Source organism: Phlebotomus papatasi, chromosome 2 (genome assembly GCF_024763615.1).
Source record: "Phlebotomus papatasi isolate M1 chromosome 2, Ppap_2.1, whole genome shotgun sequence".
In the NCBI taxonomy this organism is placed as follows: domain Eukaryota; kingdom Metazoa; phylum Arthropoda; class Insecta; order Diptera; family Psychodidae; genus Phlebotomus; species Phlebotomus papatasi.
The window spans coordinates 91,871,940-91,890,596 of record NC_077223.1 but is presented as its reverse complement, the minus strand read 5'-3'; the positions used below and the strand labels follow the sequence as shown (position 1 = coordinate 91,890,596).

General features: G+C 31.9%; 1 protein-coding gene across 2 annotated transcripts in view; it reads right to left on the bottom strand.

The window, feature by feature from the left end:
• LOC129802401 (alpha-tubulin N-acetyltransferase) overlaps positions 1–18,657 on the bottom strand; it is a 65,052-nt gene that overhangs the window by 19,882 nt on the left and 26,513 nt on the right. For both annotated transcript variants that reach the window (XM_055848178.1, XM_055848179.1), the window contains exon 3: positions 7,572–7,721. In XM_055848178.1, coding sequence (XP_055704153.1) covers positions 7,572–7,721 — 150 coding nt within the window. The remainder of the gene's footprint in view (positions 1–7,571; positions 7,722–18,657) is intronic.

Genomic DNA, 18,657 nt, shown 5'->3' with positions numbered 1-18,657 from the left:
TTAATTTGACATCGTTTAAATAAAAAAGAGCTTTATATTTAAAGTCTGTAGACAGAATCTACAGTTGTCCGCTTTTTGTCCATGTTTGTCCGAGGACGTCCTCGGAAGTACTAAATGATGCAGATTTTTTTTATAAATTTCAGCAATTTAAGGTTATTTGTGACAGGAATATTTTTGTGTTTTATGTGCAAAAAGGTTGTCCGGAAAGCAGTTTTTGTAGCTAATCAAGTTTTTTGTGGCCCCCTGAACAGCCTATTAGTGACCCGGACAGGAAATATCCAGGAATTCAGGGGATACAAGGCATAGAAAATGTGAGGTTTTGGGTGAAAAAATATTGTTAAATTGCTAAAAAACAACACGAAAACGACTTAAATATGCATAAACCTGTAGCTAACGATTATTATAGAGCCCCAAATTGATAAATTCTTGATATTTCAAAAATTTATTTTGTATTTTGTTGGACTTGACACGGTTATATTTTGATGTTTTTTTGATATCAGAAAACACTCTAATATCGTTTGGAAAACTTGTTAAATTGCCTTATTTACCTCTCAAATTGAATAATTTGTGATGAAATTTACTTCCGGATAAGAAATTGTCATATTTTTACTCACTTAAAGTGTTGCCCAGATTTTGCAGGTTACCAGAAACAATAACATAAACAAAACCTCACTTTGGGTGCAGAATTAGAGAATTTGGCCCAATATCACACCTATTAAGTTAGAATTACTTAATGTCCTCAGTTATACATAGCCTTACTAACATTTCTTCTGAATGTTTATATTAATTTTGATCTTTCACTTATAGTTGCTGTTGTAAATTTTGTGTGTCCGTTTTTTTTTATTAAATATGATTAAAATATTAAATTAATTTTATGGCCAACGCACAGTACCTTTTGTTTTGTAAACGTATTTTCGAACTTTTCGGAAACACAATTACATTTCGAAATGTCAAACAAATCATGTTTACAAAACAAAACTGATTAACCCTCTAACAGTATTTTCTTTAATATTCAAAAAAAGTAGTTAAATAATTTTGTCTAGGGTAATTAATGGTCCACTAAACTCAAAAAAAAAAAACAATCCGTTCTTCATTATCTCATTTTGTTTGGGTGCCAGGTGAGAAAAGGTAAAGACCGCCTGGAGACGGTCATTTCGGTCATTTCTGTTTAAGGCATAAAAGGACTGAAATATTTTTATTGTGAACAAATATAGTAGTGAACAAATAGTAAAAAAAAATGAATTTTAAACCTTTTTTATGGATGAATGTTCTATGATTATCTAAAAAATGATAATTTTTAGGAAAAAAGTTTAGAATTTTTAGAATTAGACGTTAATGAAACTCAAGGTTATGTCAATAAGACTGATTTTTAACGAATAGGTCACAGATCAGCTATGAAAATGTTACCTTCTTCTATAAATTTGAAGGTACAGTAGAGTCTCGCTATAGGCCATCGCTCTATAGTCCACAATTTATCGATCGTTGATTTCAAAACATTGATTTTAAGTTAGGTTATGTTTTTTAGTATGCGACATGCATAATTATTTTAATATTTTTGGCAAACTTTATTGAGTAGTTGTGATAATTGTAATCCATAATGAAGAGAGCGAGGACAAGTACCACAATCGCAAAGAAAGTGGAAGCCGTCGAGCAATTTCAATACTAAAAATCGTTGATAATTTTAAAAAATTACATGGACTATAGTGCGACCCAAGTGTCAAATTTGAAACCAAATATGGACTATAGCGAGACTCTACTGTACTTTGAAATGCATTGCTCATCTTCTGGTTTTATTTCACGATAAGAGAAGAACGAGAAGGACGAATTAGGGTATTCTTCATCACTGTTGAAGTCTGTTTCAATTAAACATTTACTCCCTCCGTTCCGAAATAAGTCGTATGTTTGGGAAACATTCTTGTTCCGAAATAAGTCATACGTTTGGGAAAAATGGGATTAGGGGAAAGTTTGTTGGTAAATGTTTTGTGTATGAACAATTACCTCTTATAAAGAACTATTTTTAATGTTCAGGACTAAAATTGGGGTCCAGTCTTGATGGTAAGTTGAGGAACAAATGAGAGTTTGGACCTTCGGGGGACTCCCTATAAGTTGACCCTGGGACCATTAATATGTCCCTACTTTTTACCCCGCCTCTTCCCTTCCCCTGAAAAAATTGAACAACATGTTATCGACTAATCCGAAAAAACATTGGTTTGGAGGGGAAGAGGAGGGGTAGGGGAAAATGAGCGACATATTAAAGGTCCCAGGGTCAACTTATGGGGGGTCTGCGGAAGGTTCCAAGTCCCTATCTCTTACCATTTAGCACCCAGATATTCCAACACATAAAAAAGGGTGTTCTTTTTATTGCTCATTCTGCAAAATTTAAGCAATAAAAAATGTCATACCGGTTATAAATAACTGTTGAGTTATACTTGTGCACACTAAAAATTTAGAACAAATTCTAGCCTGTAATGTTAATCACAGTCCATTTTTTAGTAATTAACTATTTTTGAAAAAAAAACGCGAAAAATGGACAAGTTCAAGATATGGATTCCTCAACTTACCATCGAAGATTACATAAGAACGACTGTTGAATTCAAAATGCAAAATTTGAGGTTATATAAAGAAGGTTTTACGTGGATTTTGGATTAGAACCATTTTATATGGTGCTTCTTCAGTATTATCAAAATATATTAACTTTCTCAATATACTCTATTTATTTGACAATAAATTACAAAATGAAATTCTCTAAAATTATTTTCTTTGATTAAGGATATGTGAACTTCACACGGATTCCGTTACTTTTTTTAATTGTTCACAATTTGAGGATTGAAAGTTCTGTTCGTCCAAAAATGTGTAAAAAAAATTGATGAAGTTCTTTAAGTCCTACCATCCAGATCTTACCGATAACGCCTAAAATAGTGTCTAAAGCTGGATGTTAATTAAAGTCTTAACACTCTGAGTCCCCTCTTATCCTGTGTCAAACGGGACGTTATATAAACCCCCTAAGTGATTTGAGAAACTTTACTGTAATGTTTTTCATTTTCGAAAATAGGAATATCTTTTGAAACATTTTTTTTTAATGACAAGAACTCGTAATTTCGAAAATTACTGTATTGAAATAAACATTGAAAAGAGCAGGGGCATGACAATTTCTGTTTCCCATATGTTTCTAGCGTGCCGAAAAAACTTTTGGGTTTATTAGCTGTTTTCTGTCAGTGTAAAATGAATTAGCAAAAAATATAAATACAAAATAAAAGCTAACCTAATATTGAATGGGCAACCGAAAACTACAAATTGGCAACCTACGTAGTTTTGGAGATATCTTGCGAAATGTGTACGAAAACAGGGAAAAATTTACATTAAAATCGGTCGCATTTTTCGGTGCTAATGTCACCCCCTTGGGAAAAAGTATCGATTTCTAATTTTTTTGTAGAACAAAAAACGGTTTGTAATTTTAAAAATTCTTATAGAGGAAACTGGGGCACTACTTATCATGGGGTAGCACCGAACAGTGATTTTTATTTATAAACTACTTGGACTATGGCGACCATTTCTTAAGTGCTCAAACATCCCTTTAGTATCTATGAATTCAAACAGGTCTTGTCCTCTGAAGTCTAATATTTAATTAAAATATCGCAAGTGTTCGGTGATGCCCCAGTTTTCCCTATTAGTGAAATATTGCAAAATTTTATTGACTTTCTAATTTTAATCTTCGAAAATGAAGATGAATGAACAAAACATTTTGTAAGTCCGAAAATCCTTTTAACCTTAAACTTTTCAAGGAAAGTAATTATTCCACTTTCGACATTGATCATCGTGTTCTTTGACCATTTAATTTTCAACAACAATTTCTTATCCCCACATAATGAAAGAAAAACTTGAGATAACAAAGGTGCTTTCAACTAGTACATTAAGAACATTTTCTTTGTGCTTTGAGACTTTCCTAAACATTTCTCAATCAGAATTCTATGGTCAGAAAAATGACTTGACACGCGAAAAACCTATTGAGAGAATGTTGGACAAAAAAAATCTGGTCATTCTCATATTGCAATGGAATTTTCCTTCAGTAAAAGTCATATTGTGAAAAATTACTTCACTTTCCTCATTCACTTATTAGTTTCTTTTTATTATTACCCATGACTTCTGGTTGAGGAAATTCCCTTGCAAAATGCATAAGTAGATTGTATTATTATTAATATTTTGGGGCTAAAATGTTTCCTCTTGCAAAACATTGTGCTAATACACCTCAAATTTATACATTTATCGCACGTTGTCCTTCACCCTCGAATGCCCACATTTTGCCCTCTCTAGAATAATGTTTTATAACTTAACCACCAATAGTTAAATATATAGGTGAACTCATAAACAACCAAAATAGCCATATAATCGTGTGTGTTGGACCGAGAGAGAGATTTATTAAATCATTTTTAATAATATTATATTGACGCTATGTTTTAAGTAAATTATGTGAAATTAATATGAAAATCGCGTTTCACTATTCCATTTACCAAATTACCATTCACCAAGGAAAGGAAAAAACTATACATGGGGGTTGTTTTCTTTTTTTTTCACAGGAAAATTCGTCTACTAAATACAATCTCCTTATTTTTATTACTTTTTGAACTTCCAGAAGACACTTTTAGAACCATTGTAAAATTCTCTTTCTCACATTTTGCCATTCAGTTTTTTTTTCAAACATAATTCTAACAGCAAAATAAAATGTGAATCTAAATATTATGACTAATTTTTAAGTGGGAAAATGTACCAAGTGTGCTTGAGTCACGTGAGAACTTTCGCCCATTAAAATGAAACGAGGGGGAAGAAAATAGTTTTAGGGGAGGAAGAATGGAAAACTTGAAGGAAGAACACCTGGGAAATTGAGGGTAACAACCTCACAAAAAAAATCGGTCAGTGTGCGCTTTATAAAATGCAAAAGCATTTTTCTACATTATAGATGGCAAAACGCCACATTTTTCTTTCCTTTACCACAAATAATAATTGTCGCCCATTTTCGTCATGTAATAAGTTTTTTCAGAGCAAGGTGCAGGGACCAGGAAATTACTATGAATTTGCTCTGGAAAGAACAATTAAAAAAAAAGCTGGTGGAAAGCTATGATACTTTGCAGGGTATTCAAATTACCAAAAGGGATTTTAATTCAAATTTGACAGCTGTCAAAAAAGATTCAATGTCAAATGATATGTCAGACAATCAACTCTACAGTTGAAATTGTATTTAAAAATAGATTTCCCAGCAAACACCAAATGCTAACCGATTTCAATCCAGCTGAAAAAGTATTTTCAACTGAATTCTGCTAACCTCAAAACGAAATTCGCGAGACAGTGCCATTTCTATATATTTGGTAAGGACTTTATGTTCCAGAACTGCTGACCGGTCAGTATATTTTCGCTGATCGATTCAGCAAAAATATGCTGAAAACGGTGCTTTTTTTTCAGATAACTAAATCCCTGGATTATTTCTTAAAACAGAAAATTCAATAAGAGTTGCAGAATTCTTCACGAAATTTGCAATAAAGATGATTTTAGAAAAGATTTTAAGTTCTAAACTTACAGTATTGTCAGTATTAATAGTCAAAAAAAATCATTTCCCAGTAATCTACAGAAGATTGTGAAGTGTATGAAAACTAAAGTGTTTATCATATTAAATAGATTTTAACAAACATTTTAAAAATAAACTCTTGACAGCTGTCAAAAAATCAAATAATAAAACAGTACAGTAGACTCTCTCTCAATCGGGCATATGGGGCAAAATGTCATCCAAATTATCGAGAGATTTGGGCATCAAAATCATTGTAAATTCCACAAAAAGCCATCAAATATAAAGAATCACGATAAAACAAGAGGAACTACAGCGAATTTGAACAATTTTGCTTTAAAATCAAACTTGAAAATTGTCAACAAAATTTTGCGCCCGATTAAGAAAGAGCCGATTGAGCGAGAGTCTACTGTAATATTTTTACATAATGCCTAAAAGATCTTTTTGGTTAATAGATTGTTTCATTTTTGGAAAAAAATCAAGAAATGTTGACAAAATAAGTTTTAATAGTTCACTAATAAGGATAAATCTAAAAGGATCTGTGAAAATTCTTATTTGACTGAGCAACAACGGTTTCATAACCTAATTTTTTTTTAGATATTCAGTATATGACTTGTATTCAAGGAGTAACCATTCCCATTTTTAGTGACAAATATTTCTGGTTTTAGATAGCTGTCAAAAAAATTGTGTCATTATCAATATTAAAAAAATATTTTAAAGGATTATTGTAGAAAATTTAAAAGTAGTTTTATCAAGAAAAGGAAAGTGTAACATGTGCAGCACATAATGTTGATTATGTCAAAATCAACATTAAAGAAATGTTTTAAAGGATTATTATTAAAAATCTGCAAATAGATTTATCGTCAACAAAATTCACCTCTTTCGTCATACTTCAAGATTTTTAAAAAAAAATCCAAACTCAAAATCTTCGTTTTTGACAGCTTTGAAAATTGTATCAAGATGTGGTTAACCCTTTAACCCTTTAAGGACGAGAGGTCCAAAAATCGGGGGTCAGAAAAAATCACTTTTTCAGACTTTTTAAGGAAAAAACACAACTTTAGAAGACCGTAGGAAAAATTTCATTTTTGGGTCACCGGTGACCCAATCGTCCTTAAAGGGTTAAGGCCGAATGAGACATCGGTGTCCCAAAAATAAAAACCAGTTTTTCGGACTCTTTAGATGACAAAAGGGACAAAATAACTGTCTACATACAGTCAAAAAATTGTTTTTTGTTTTTGGGAGACACACAGATGCCCTACTCAACTTTAAAGGGTTAAAGCTCGGACTGAGGGCTTGAGTGTCATAAAACTTTAACTGTCTATTACTCATTCCAGAATTTACGAAATCTTCAAGAGGAAGGAACTCTATAGTGTTCTTCCAAGACTGAAACGGTACTGAATACCTTTCATTTTGACAAAAATGTCAAATTGACAACTGTCACATTTGAATTAGTCCGTTATAAAACAGCCAGCTAAATTTTTAAAAAGTGAAAAAAATAAAAAGAAGACATTTCCGTGCGATTAACAATATTTTAAATTCAATTATTTCTTTCATAAATCAAATAATACCATTATACTCCTCTCATCTTCAATCACTGAAGCGAGTTAGAGTAATAAATAAAAATACTGTGCTGGAGAGAATATTCCTTGAAACTTTATCCAATAGGAAAAGGCATGTTATAATATGGAAAAGGCGAGCAAATACCCGCAATTGAAAGCGAATTTTTGTTACGAAACAAGAACAGCAGAAAAAAAATCTCACACGCAATGTTTGTGAGGGATAATCAAGACAAGAAATGGGCAAAAATTCTCAGGATGGGAAGATATTAGTCATCAACTCAAAAATATATATATTGTTAATTATTTATACAATAAAATTAAGAAAATTTTGCTATCTCTTTTTTTTTTGTTCACGAGAGAAAATAAAGTTGTGCGTTGATGGTTCAATAAAAGCATAAAGTAAAATGGTTTAATTGTGGGATTGTATAATTTAATGATAAAGAGAAATAATAACTTACTTTTTGCCATTCTTCTCCGACATGAGATAGACAATGTGGTCTGAATTGCGGAGTTTCTGGGCTGTTGTCACTGCCCTGGTCAATCCTTGAGCCTGTGCTGAGGCTTCTCCCATGTCATTAATAATTTCCGATATTTTGCTCGTGGCATCGCTGGAAAGAGGGTCAGAAAATAAGTTAAAAAAAACACTGAATTGAAATTGTAAGAAGTTCTAAATCAACAAAAATTTCCAACTAGGGGGAACTGGGGCAGTAGTAATCTGGGGTAGTTGTAAACACTGTGATTTTTTTCATTAATTTTAAGACTCCAGAGGATAAAACCCATAAGCATTCATAGATACCATGGGGATGTATGTCCACAGAAGAATTGGTCAATAAAATCCTAATACTTTAAAAATAAAAATCATTTTTCCCGAAAATGTTGATATTTCAATTATTTTGGCCATTTGGATTTCCACCTGGAAATTAAAAACTGTGTAAAATAATCAAAATGTAGCAATACCAGTTCCTTCCTACATCTTTCAGGATTATATTTATGGATTTACTAGACAAATTGAGATTCTCATTATTTCAAAAGAATTAATAATTGGTCAGAAAACAGCATTTGGGGTAGATGTAAACAGGCAATTTCAATTTCACAAAATGAGTAGGTAAAAGAGCGGGAAATTGACCTTCATGCGAAATATCTATAATTCATAGATTACGAAAAAAATTGGTGGCGCTGTGTTAAATAAAAAGTCACATGATGTCAAAATATGGGGAAAATCCATTGAAAAATGTCTTTGATATGCATGCTTTTAGTTCTTTTGCTATTTTAATTATTCTTTGTAAAATGTGTCGTGATTTTTTGAAAAATATACAGTCTTTATATATCTCTTAAGTAATTAAAATAATCGAGAGTGGTGCAAAGTTAATTTCAAGGGTGGGAAAAAAGGTGTTTACATCCTCCCCAGAAAGTGGTTACTTCTACCCCAGGCATTTTGTGAAAAGAGAAAAATGCACAGGGACACAAATTTTATTTTTATGGAAAACTCAATTGTTTTCCAGCATCCGCATTACCTTCGATGTATTGCCTATACCCAAGGGTAAAACATTAGCTAAGAAAGATTTTCCAAAAAATCACGGTGTCCTTGGAAAATCACCTCAAATTCGCATCTATCGAAAATGGTTACATGTGCCCCAGTCTCCCCTACATTCAATTTTGCTTAAAATTTCTTGCCAAAAATAGCACATTTTTCCAAACACGAATCCCCTAAATGTGGGGAAAGTGAAATTTGCCGATTACATGACCTCGACGATATTTTCATTTAATTCCAATTTATTTATCCAATCTCCCACACTTTCCAACCAATTGATTTTTTATCGCATTTAGCGTACGTTCCAGTGAAAATTGGTAATTCTTCATTTCCGTGAATTGCAAATCAGCCACAGTTTCAGTAATTTTATTTATTTTTGTTTGCTTTTTTTATGTTGAGTAATGCTGTTACCAAAGAATTAAGTCACTTATGGAGTCTGCATCAATCACTTACAACTCTATTTTCTTGAAATAAAATTAAATTTCACGCGCAATTCTTCTTTTAAAATTTAATAACTTCCATTAGCAATTATTTTAATTGAATCCCTAATAAAAAAAATATTCTCTTTGCATGAAAGAACCTCGCATTTCTGTCACGAATTTACTGAAAAAGCAACTGTACTAAATAAAATTTGCAAAATTGAGAAACATTTCTGTTTATGACCAACTTCATTTTTGATGAATTATTCACAGTCAAATGTCCTAAAGAAATAAATAATAAACTATAATATTTTATGGATATTTTCATGACCTTCAGAAACATGAGGTAAAAAGTCAACGAAATTAATTCTATTATTCGTCCTCAAGGATGAGAATTTCCTCCCAAAAAACCTCTGAGAAATTAATCTTTCTCTAACAAAACATATAATTTCTTAGTGATTATCATAATACCATTTTTTTTGTTTTCAAGATCACAAAATTGCTCCAATATTTAGTTACTTAAATTTTTTACTAGATTTCGCGTGGGAAAAAGTGAAATGTGTCACCGGGAAAAATCGATCTAAGAGGCAAAAGTTCAATACAAAATGACCTAAATACCCGACGACACGCGGTTATGTTATTATAACTCTTATATATTAATAATAAAGATCGAATTATCCACACTTATATTTACCACGCTTAATAATATTAAAGATTGAAATAGAATCTCATGTATGTTTGAGCTTAAAATGATCATCAAAACATAAAAATGAAAATTGATAGGATTTGCAATTTTGAGTTTATGGTAAATAAGTTATAGCGTTTAACACTGTAACGTAATAAGAACAACATTTACCAATTTCAATATTTATCAAAAATAAAAAAAAATAATTTTGTGTATTCATTTGACCTTAGTACTTTCAAAATCAATTCATTAGGACGATCCGTAAAAGCATAAAAATTTGAGGTTATATGTGAAAAGCCATGTTTATTTTTAGTTATTTTTACTTCAATGACGTTCAACTTTTATAAAATAGCATTTAGTTTAAGTAATGCATTCATTTCAGCCTAAAATGATTAAAAATCCAACATTAACAGTAGTAAAATAAGCTCAGAGAAGCTTTGAGGTTATGTTGAAATCAATGAATTTCGCTACGAATGCTACTTTGAGAAAATTTAAGTGTTAGAAAAAGACAAAGATGATAAAATAATTTCCTTTCAGCTCAAAATTGCCACAACTACTAAAAGCTAACATCTGAATTTTGAGGTTATATCAGCCATTTTTACTGTCTTAGCACGCCACAAGGCTAATAATTTAGTTAATCTCAAAAGTCAGTGTTCAGCACAAAGTGCATTTTTCAATGATTACACAATATTTTTCAGACAGGTTATGCATTCTGAGATTATGAGTCTGACCGTGGTGTCCCATATAAGATTAATATTAATATTAAGAAAATCCGGAAAGAGAGGTATATAGTATGCAAAATTTCAAGTAGAAAATCACGTGTGTCAGAAAGAGGACACTCTAGTGGAGTAATACGACGAGTAAGATATTACTGTTCGTATTAATTGTTTTTTGAATCGTATTACAGGCAATTCGAGCAATTTTCCATGCGTACCAACTTCGGTCAGTTTTCGAGTGAAACACAAGAGAGAGGCAAGATAAAACACTTACTATCCTTTGTTGGCATTCTCGCAGTTCAGAAAGTATTAATCTTAATATTAATCTTATATGTGATATGGTCATGAGTTCGCCTTATCTAAGTGTTTCAAGAGACTTTATTAAAAATTATTATGTAAATTCTAAGATACCGTGAGTGTTTCATATGACACTTTGTATGAAAATTTCACAAAATTCTCAAAAAAGTCGATCTAAGAAATGTAAATTTCTCATGTGAATAACTCATGAATTTCAGAATTCACTCCCAGGATCTCCAAATGAGACGAATTCGTTCTGTCAAATCCTTAAAAGTATACACTCTAGTCTTTTTACAATGTGCCTAATATGTCCATAAACCTTTTCCATAATGGCCTCTACACACTAGAGATACATATTTACATATGTCCAGATAGAAAAGTTTTTCCTATACAAACCTAGGAAATTTGCTTCAATATAGACATAAATTGCTCTAATGTGTAGAGGGCATAACACAGTTTTAATAAAATTTGTATCTATCGACTATCATAGTCAATAGGGTAAGTGTGCCAAATTTCGGCATAGTTGCATTCAAGCGCCAAAGTCTCAAGTTTTAAATATAATATTTTTAATACAAATTGAATTATTTTATTACTTCTTCTTAAGGAGTGTGCCCTGGAACTTTGTAGACAGTTTATCATCTTTATTTTCTCTAAAATTATTTTTAGTACATTTTAAAATGATTCAAAATGTGGACATAGCATTGGTGGCCTATTCCTGACACCTTCATTTTGTAGTTCCTTGTCCTACCGGAATTCTACCAATGTCTTTTTCAAATCATCTTGTTCGTCGATGCGATATTTTTTGTTATTTTTTGCATAGTATAATCTGTAGAGTATGCGAAAACTGAAAATTCATGGAAATTCGACGAACAAAAAATATGGCCTAAATTGCAAGCTGGCCGGAATTTGGCACACTTACTTTGGTAGTACCCTAGTTTACCCTATACAATATGTTCTCTCAATTGTTAAATCATACATTGACTGCAATTAAGATCAAGAACAAATGAGAAAGTATGATAAAAATACTAATTTTTATTTTAAATTAATGAATTGTGAAGTGTAATGAATAGAGAACAATAAATAAGCAGATCGGAAAATCTTCCATTTATTTTCTTAATGAAAATCTATTTATTAATAGTCTCTCGGATTCAAAATAAATATCAATATTAATAGTTATGTGCGTTTTACGATTCCTATTATTCAAACCTTTCAAACCAATCAACACCAATTTTCGAACTATACGGTGTAAACTTTTTGGGCAAGGAACCTCAGAACTTCAGGGAATCCATCAAAAGTCAATATTGAAAAGCAAAATATCACCTTTATTTTATTACAATTATTTATTAACTATGCATAGGTAAAAAATTATCCTGCTTCTGCCCTAAAGTGTATTGGGAATTGTATATCACATTTTTTGATTGACATTCTCTATACATAAATACTATAAATACAATCATTGATACCTTTGCGTTAAGTAATCAGGGCCCTTATTCTGCTGTGAAACGCAGATTTATCACTAATTTCGTGATAGTGCTTGTGTATGTGAGGCTGGCTTCGGCCCACATTAAATGAAATTGTGAACAAAATAATCACTGTAAAGCACACAAACACCTTTCACGAGACTAAAATTCTTGTCCTTTGACTTACCAATTAAGGAAATTCCCTAAAAACTCTGGAAAATCCGTCAACTACATTTAACTCCACTGCAGTTGTCAATCTTGAGCACACTCTTGCTTTCGCTCGCACTCTCTCATTCGCTCTTTGGCTGCGTGATGAAATTTCAAAATAATTACCGTTGGACATTCTATTTCATAAATTTGCCAATTTTAATAAGTTTTCTTGCAACTACTGTGCCAAGCAAGAAAATTAAAATTTTCAATGATTTTCTTTTTTAATTTATAGTTTTCACTATGTGTTTCTGTAAAACCTCGAGAAATCACAGGCAAGGGGGAAATATTAAGTTGGAAATGGTGTACAAATTTTGAAAGTAATTCATATAAATTATGAATTGTCGTAAATATTTTAGACGGATGGGTCAGAATTGGTATTCATAAATTTAGCAGTAATTTTTTCACAGCATGAAACTTATGCTCTTGAATATGTCGCTGGAAAAAAAGAAGAAAAAACACGGAATTGTAGAACGAAGTTTTGATGGGTATTGTTTATGAGTGATTGGTCTGAAATTTCGTAGATTTTGTGAAAGAAAATTTGTTTTCCCGGAGTAAGTAGTCAGATTGAAGCATCTACCGTCGCCACCATCGCAAAAGTTAATTACAAAGTCACCCATCCGGCAAATTTTGCTGAATTCAGTAGAATTTACTCTAAGATGGTTCCGATCATTGCATTGTATGAAAATACAATATTATAAATTTTCGCCACTTTCCACAAGGTATTGTTCAGTTAAAATAAGCTTGGCTTATTTTCTTTGAAATTATTTATCAACTTGGTGGAATAATTTTTTGTACATAGAGTTTGTATCACTAACTTTAAATACTCTTATTTCCTTCCCAAACACTTTTCCCCATCCCCGTTTTGAAAGGGGTTTCGCAAAAAATCCAGTGAAACAATGGGAATTATATATTTCTTAAAATTAATAGAAAGAATATTAATAACTATTTCTTTGCGTTAAACAGCAATTTTCCACCTCAAATGCATTTAATTTTTCATCTCGGGACCTCCAGGAGCTCGCGAGATAAAATTTGCGTGATTTTTAAAATAACAGCCATTTTCACGATTTTTCCTCACTACTACACATGCTATGTCGGTGAAAGCGCCAAATCTCCACGCACACAGAGCCAAAGCTCTGTGTATGATGTGTATTTGCATCACGCAAAATCGTGATTTTTAGGCGTGATAAGCTCCGTTTCAACAGCAGAATAGGCCCACAGATTTTTGTAGAATTTTAAAATCCTGAAGTCTCGAAAAAATTGGTAGTATTATTGTTAATCCATATGTCAGTCTATTCGTTAAAGGCCAAACGGTACTAGATATCGACATTCAGTTTCAGTGTTGTATTGATTGAGTTGATTGTATTAAGTGTAAAGTGAAAAATGTCTCGACACTGAAGGCCGGATTGTCATCCCAAAATAAAATGATTTTTTTTTGAAAATTATTCACCGCTTTTTACCTATTGTAAAAAGCTAAAAAACTTTCAATAAATTATTTTATCCTGGAATCACAATCCGACTTTCAGTGTCGATAGATGTGCTTCATTTACCTCAGAAATTTCATAAAAAAAAAGAAAAAAATCCTACTTAATTCCATAAAATATCAACAGCAGCTTTCCTTTTAAGTTCTCCATAAACTTGTGCAAGTGCTAATTCCGTTTTATTAAAACGTGTCATCATTATAATATCAAAACGATAGTTTCCAGATATCAGACCTGGTGGATAATTTGTAGTTTTAAACACATAATCCTGTATATAATATACCATATCCTGAAATATAAAAAATAAATTACTCATTGCATAATATTTTAAACATTATTTGTGATAACCGTTCTCAATGGACAACCGTTTTCAAAATTGGTGTGATTTTTTAGATTATTCCAGAATATGTCAACAACAGGAGCAAATTTATTTCCTTGCAAATATTCACAAAAGTCTTCAGTAACATCAACAAGAAATCTACGATATTCATTATTTGAGAATTTGTAATGCATTATAATTCTAAGAAGAGGATAATGATCAAATGGTGGCGTATAAAATAAATATGTAAGGGTTATTGTGCGATTTATCAACTTCACTGAACAATTGAGTCTATTAGGATTTCCAGTATAATCTATACAATTTGCCCTTTTTATTGATAAATCATACATTGTCTGCAAGAGAATACAAGAATAAATAAGAAAATAAAATTAAAACTAAAAGGTAAAGTTTCCATAAGTCGACCCGTGAAATTATTTATTCGATTTTTATTGTTCAGATTTCACCAAAGCAGTAGTGTATAATATTTTAATATCCCTAGATTGTCCGATCCAGGAATCTTATCCAAATATAATCAAACTTAGAAGCCAAACTTCCCAAGAACAGTAAAATAAACTATACAGAATCCTTCACAATCGTGAATATCGCGTAGAGAGCGCGAACAGCTTTTGGCTATGCGCTAACTCTACAAAGAAAACGCACTCTACATCCTTGTGCCTTTGCGCTAGGTTTCTGCCATTGTAATATTTAAAATGAATTTTGTAACATCAAATATTTGAAAGATTACACAGCCAATAAAGAAGCATTTCTGCCGTTTGGCTTCGGAGGCTGGTCATCAACGCTAAGACGGCGGCAGACGCATGGGAGGGTGGGATATGTAGAGTTTGAATAAAACATTATTATATATTGCATATTATTCTATTTCCCACGAATTGATCCACTAAAAAAACTTAATTCACAAGAGTATCAAGTTTAATACTCCTCAATTAGTCGTTGCACTTACACTTTTGGTTTTATTCGCTTCATAATTCACTTATAATTTTTTATTATCATTTATTGATTGTGTCTCAGCAGAAAGGAAGGAATGTCCTGGTGTATTTATGGTTTTTTTCAGAACTAAATCCGTGGACTGATCCTTCCACCACGAGGTTAAAATTTAGTGTCATAATAATAACTTATAATAATGAAACGGAAAAAATTACCTAAATAATACTGAAGAAATATAAGGAGTAGATGGATGAAATTGATGATCATCAATATTAATTAAAGTGAAGTAAAGCATCTAATCAGTTAAATTTTATTTATTTAAATAAAAAAAATTATATTTCACAAGTTTTACTAATTTTGAAACGTGTAATTTTTCTAAAGGGTGAAAAAATTACCAATTTGAATTGATTCATTTCATGTGTTCTTTTCTCTGATTGTTACATATAGTGCAGTTCGTTTCTAATATTCCATTTTATTTATTTAGGATTCTGAGTTTATCACAAATTTTACAATTTCATTTAAAATTGAGTATAGTTGAATATATGAAATATTATTGCAAATATAAATAAACTAGTGAAATACTCCCATTGAATTAATTTCTTTCGAATTATTTGAAACCGATCAACTTAAGGGAACTTTACCGTTCTATACAATTTTAAAACTCACAAATTGTGAAGCGTAATGAAAACAGGACAATCCCAAAACGAAATAAAGTGTTACTTGTTTGAAATCCATAGTTAAAATGAATTCATGAAGAATTGATGAATAGTCATTTAATGTAAATATGCAGACAGGAAATAAACATTTTCACTTAATTTACTTGCTTCAAAATTATTTTTTAATAGTCGCTCGAAATAAAATAGATAGCAATAATATTAACAGAACACCGGGGCAGACTAGCCAGCAGTAATAGAATTAGACAGTGCGAGCGATGTTGATATTTCTCTTAGAAAGAATATATATAGAGCAAAAAAATATTTATTCACAATAGTTAACTGCCATTGAAAGATTGAAAGATTTATCAGTCTAATTTAAACAAGTTTTTCACAACTTATAGGCAAATAAAAATGTCATATGCTGGCTAATTCTGCCCCGGTCTCCCCTATGTTGTATTTCCTTTTCCTGCGAAGAAGTCAGTAGACTGTTTAAAATTCGTTTTATTTAACTTCCCTAGATTCGTAATGACCGGACCGGCGAAAGACAAAGAAATGATCGAGATTAATCTACACTGCTGGCAATAATCATAGCTCCACTTTTTCATTCGAGAAAAACTTTGAAAAAAATTTTTTTTAGAAAAAAATAAAAAAAATCATTTGAAGGTATTTTCAAACCGATATGAAAAATTGCCATTTGAATTTCATACCGTTGGAACTGTGAGTACTGTAATAGAATCTTTATCAAAATGGCGATTTTCGGGTGGCAATAATTATAGTTCCACTCAATAAATTTGGCTCCAGGGTATTTACTTTCAATCAGTGAAGGTAAATATCTTTTAGTAATTAAATTAATAACTTTATTAACCTAATTAGAATCGTTTTTATAAAGTTTTTCATGAATTTTGCTGAAATTTTGTAAGGAAAATTGTGTAATGAACAAAAATAAGGGATTAATTAAGGTCTTGAAGGGGATGGAAATTGACAACCAAAAAATTTCCATAAAAATGGCAAGATCCTATCACCTTTCATCCGATTTTGTCCATATACTTATATGCATTTTAAACCACTCCCAGGGCTAAAAATCTTCTTTTGTTAGAGGCAAAAGTGAGCAAATTTCCGTGTTACAGTCGAAAAAACAAGTTTTCTACCTAAAATTGATGTTAAACAATGCTGACTGCTTAGTCTCATCATGTTCTGTTGATTCTGCCCCAAAACAGAATTCCAAGTGGCTAAGGTGGTCTTCAGAATACTGAAATAAAAAGTTATCAAAAAGAAGCTTATTGCAGTTTGATGAACAGAAGGTGTTTTACCTAATTTAAGTGGTACAAAATTATTTTTTTCAAATAAAAAAATTGATAGGTCTTGTCTTGATAACTTTTTATTTCAGTATTCTGAAGACCACCTTAGTCACTTGGAATTCTGTTTTGGGGCAGAATCAACAGGACATGATGAGACTAAGCAGTCAGCATTGTTTAACATCAATTTTAGGTAGAAAACTTGTTTTTTCGACTGTAACACGGAAATTTGCACACTTTTGCCTCTAACAAAAGAAGATTTTTAGCCCTGGGAGTGGTTTAAAATGCATATAAGTATATGGACAAATTCGGATAAAAGGTGATAGGATCTTGCCATTTTTATGGAAATTTTTTGGTTGTCAATTTCCATCCCCTTCAAGACCTTATTTAATCCCTTATTTTTGTTCATTACATATTTTCCTTACAAAATTTCAGCAAAATTCATGAAAAACTTTATAAAAACGATTCTAATTAGGTTAATAAAGTTATTAATTTAATTACTAAAAGATATTTACCTTCACTGATTGAAAGTAAATACCCTGGAGCCAAATTTATTGAGTGGAACTATAATTATTGCCACCCGAAAATCGCCATTTTGATAAAGATTCTATTACAGTACTCACAGTTCTAACGGTATGAAATTCAAATGGCAATTTTTCATATCGGTATGAAAATACCTTCAAATGATTTTTTTTATTCATTCATTCATTCATTTTCAACCGCTTATCCCTATTGGGGTCGCGGGCCCATGACATCCAATCTAGCAGCCCACGCCTGTCGGTCCTCCGCCACTTCAGGAAGATGTTCGGGTTCGATCCCGAGGCGTTCCAAGGCAAGATTCTGAATTTGATTCAGCCACCTTGTCCTAGGTCTGCCTCGAGGCCGAGGTCTCCTCACAATGGCTTGCATAGCTTTTCTGGGGAATCTTTCTTCATTCATGCGTTGAACATGTCCATACCATCGAAGTTGTGATCTCTCAACCCGAAGAAGCAGCTCCTCGACTCTTAGTTCCTCACGAACAGCCACATTCCTCACTCGATCTCTACGAGTGATTCCCTTAACCGCCCGAAGGTACCTCATCTCGGCAGCTTGTACTCGCGATCTTACCCTTTCGGTCATTACCCAAATCTCATGACCATAGGTGAGAATAGGAATGAACACAGCTTTAAAGACCGATAATTTAGCCGATCGACTAAGCTCGACCTTCCTCAGCACGCTTCTGCCAAGCTCCCTCATTACTGCAGAAGCCTGACCGATTCGCGACGAGAGTTCTGCCTCCATCCTACCATCACTCGTGAATAACACCCCGAGATACTTGAACTTCCCCCGAGATACTTGAACTTCATGATTTTTTTTATTTTTTTCTAAAAAAATTTTTTTTTTCAAAGTTTTCCCAGAATGAAAAAGTGGAGCTATGATTATTGTCAGCAGTGTATAAAGCTTAAGGGTAACATCTACCAGTAGGGGAAAGCTTTCAGGTTTCGAAAACTTCATATTCATTTCCTGAATAAACTTAAATATGAATTTTAATTT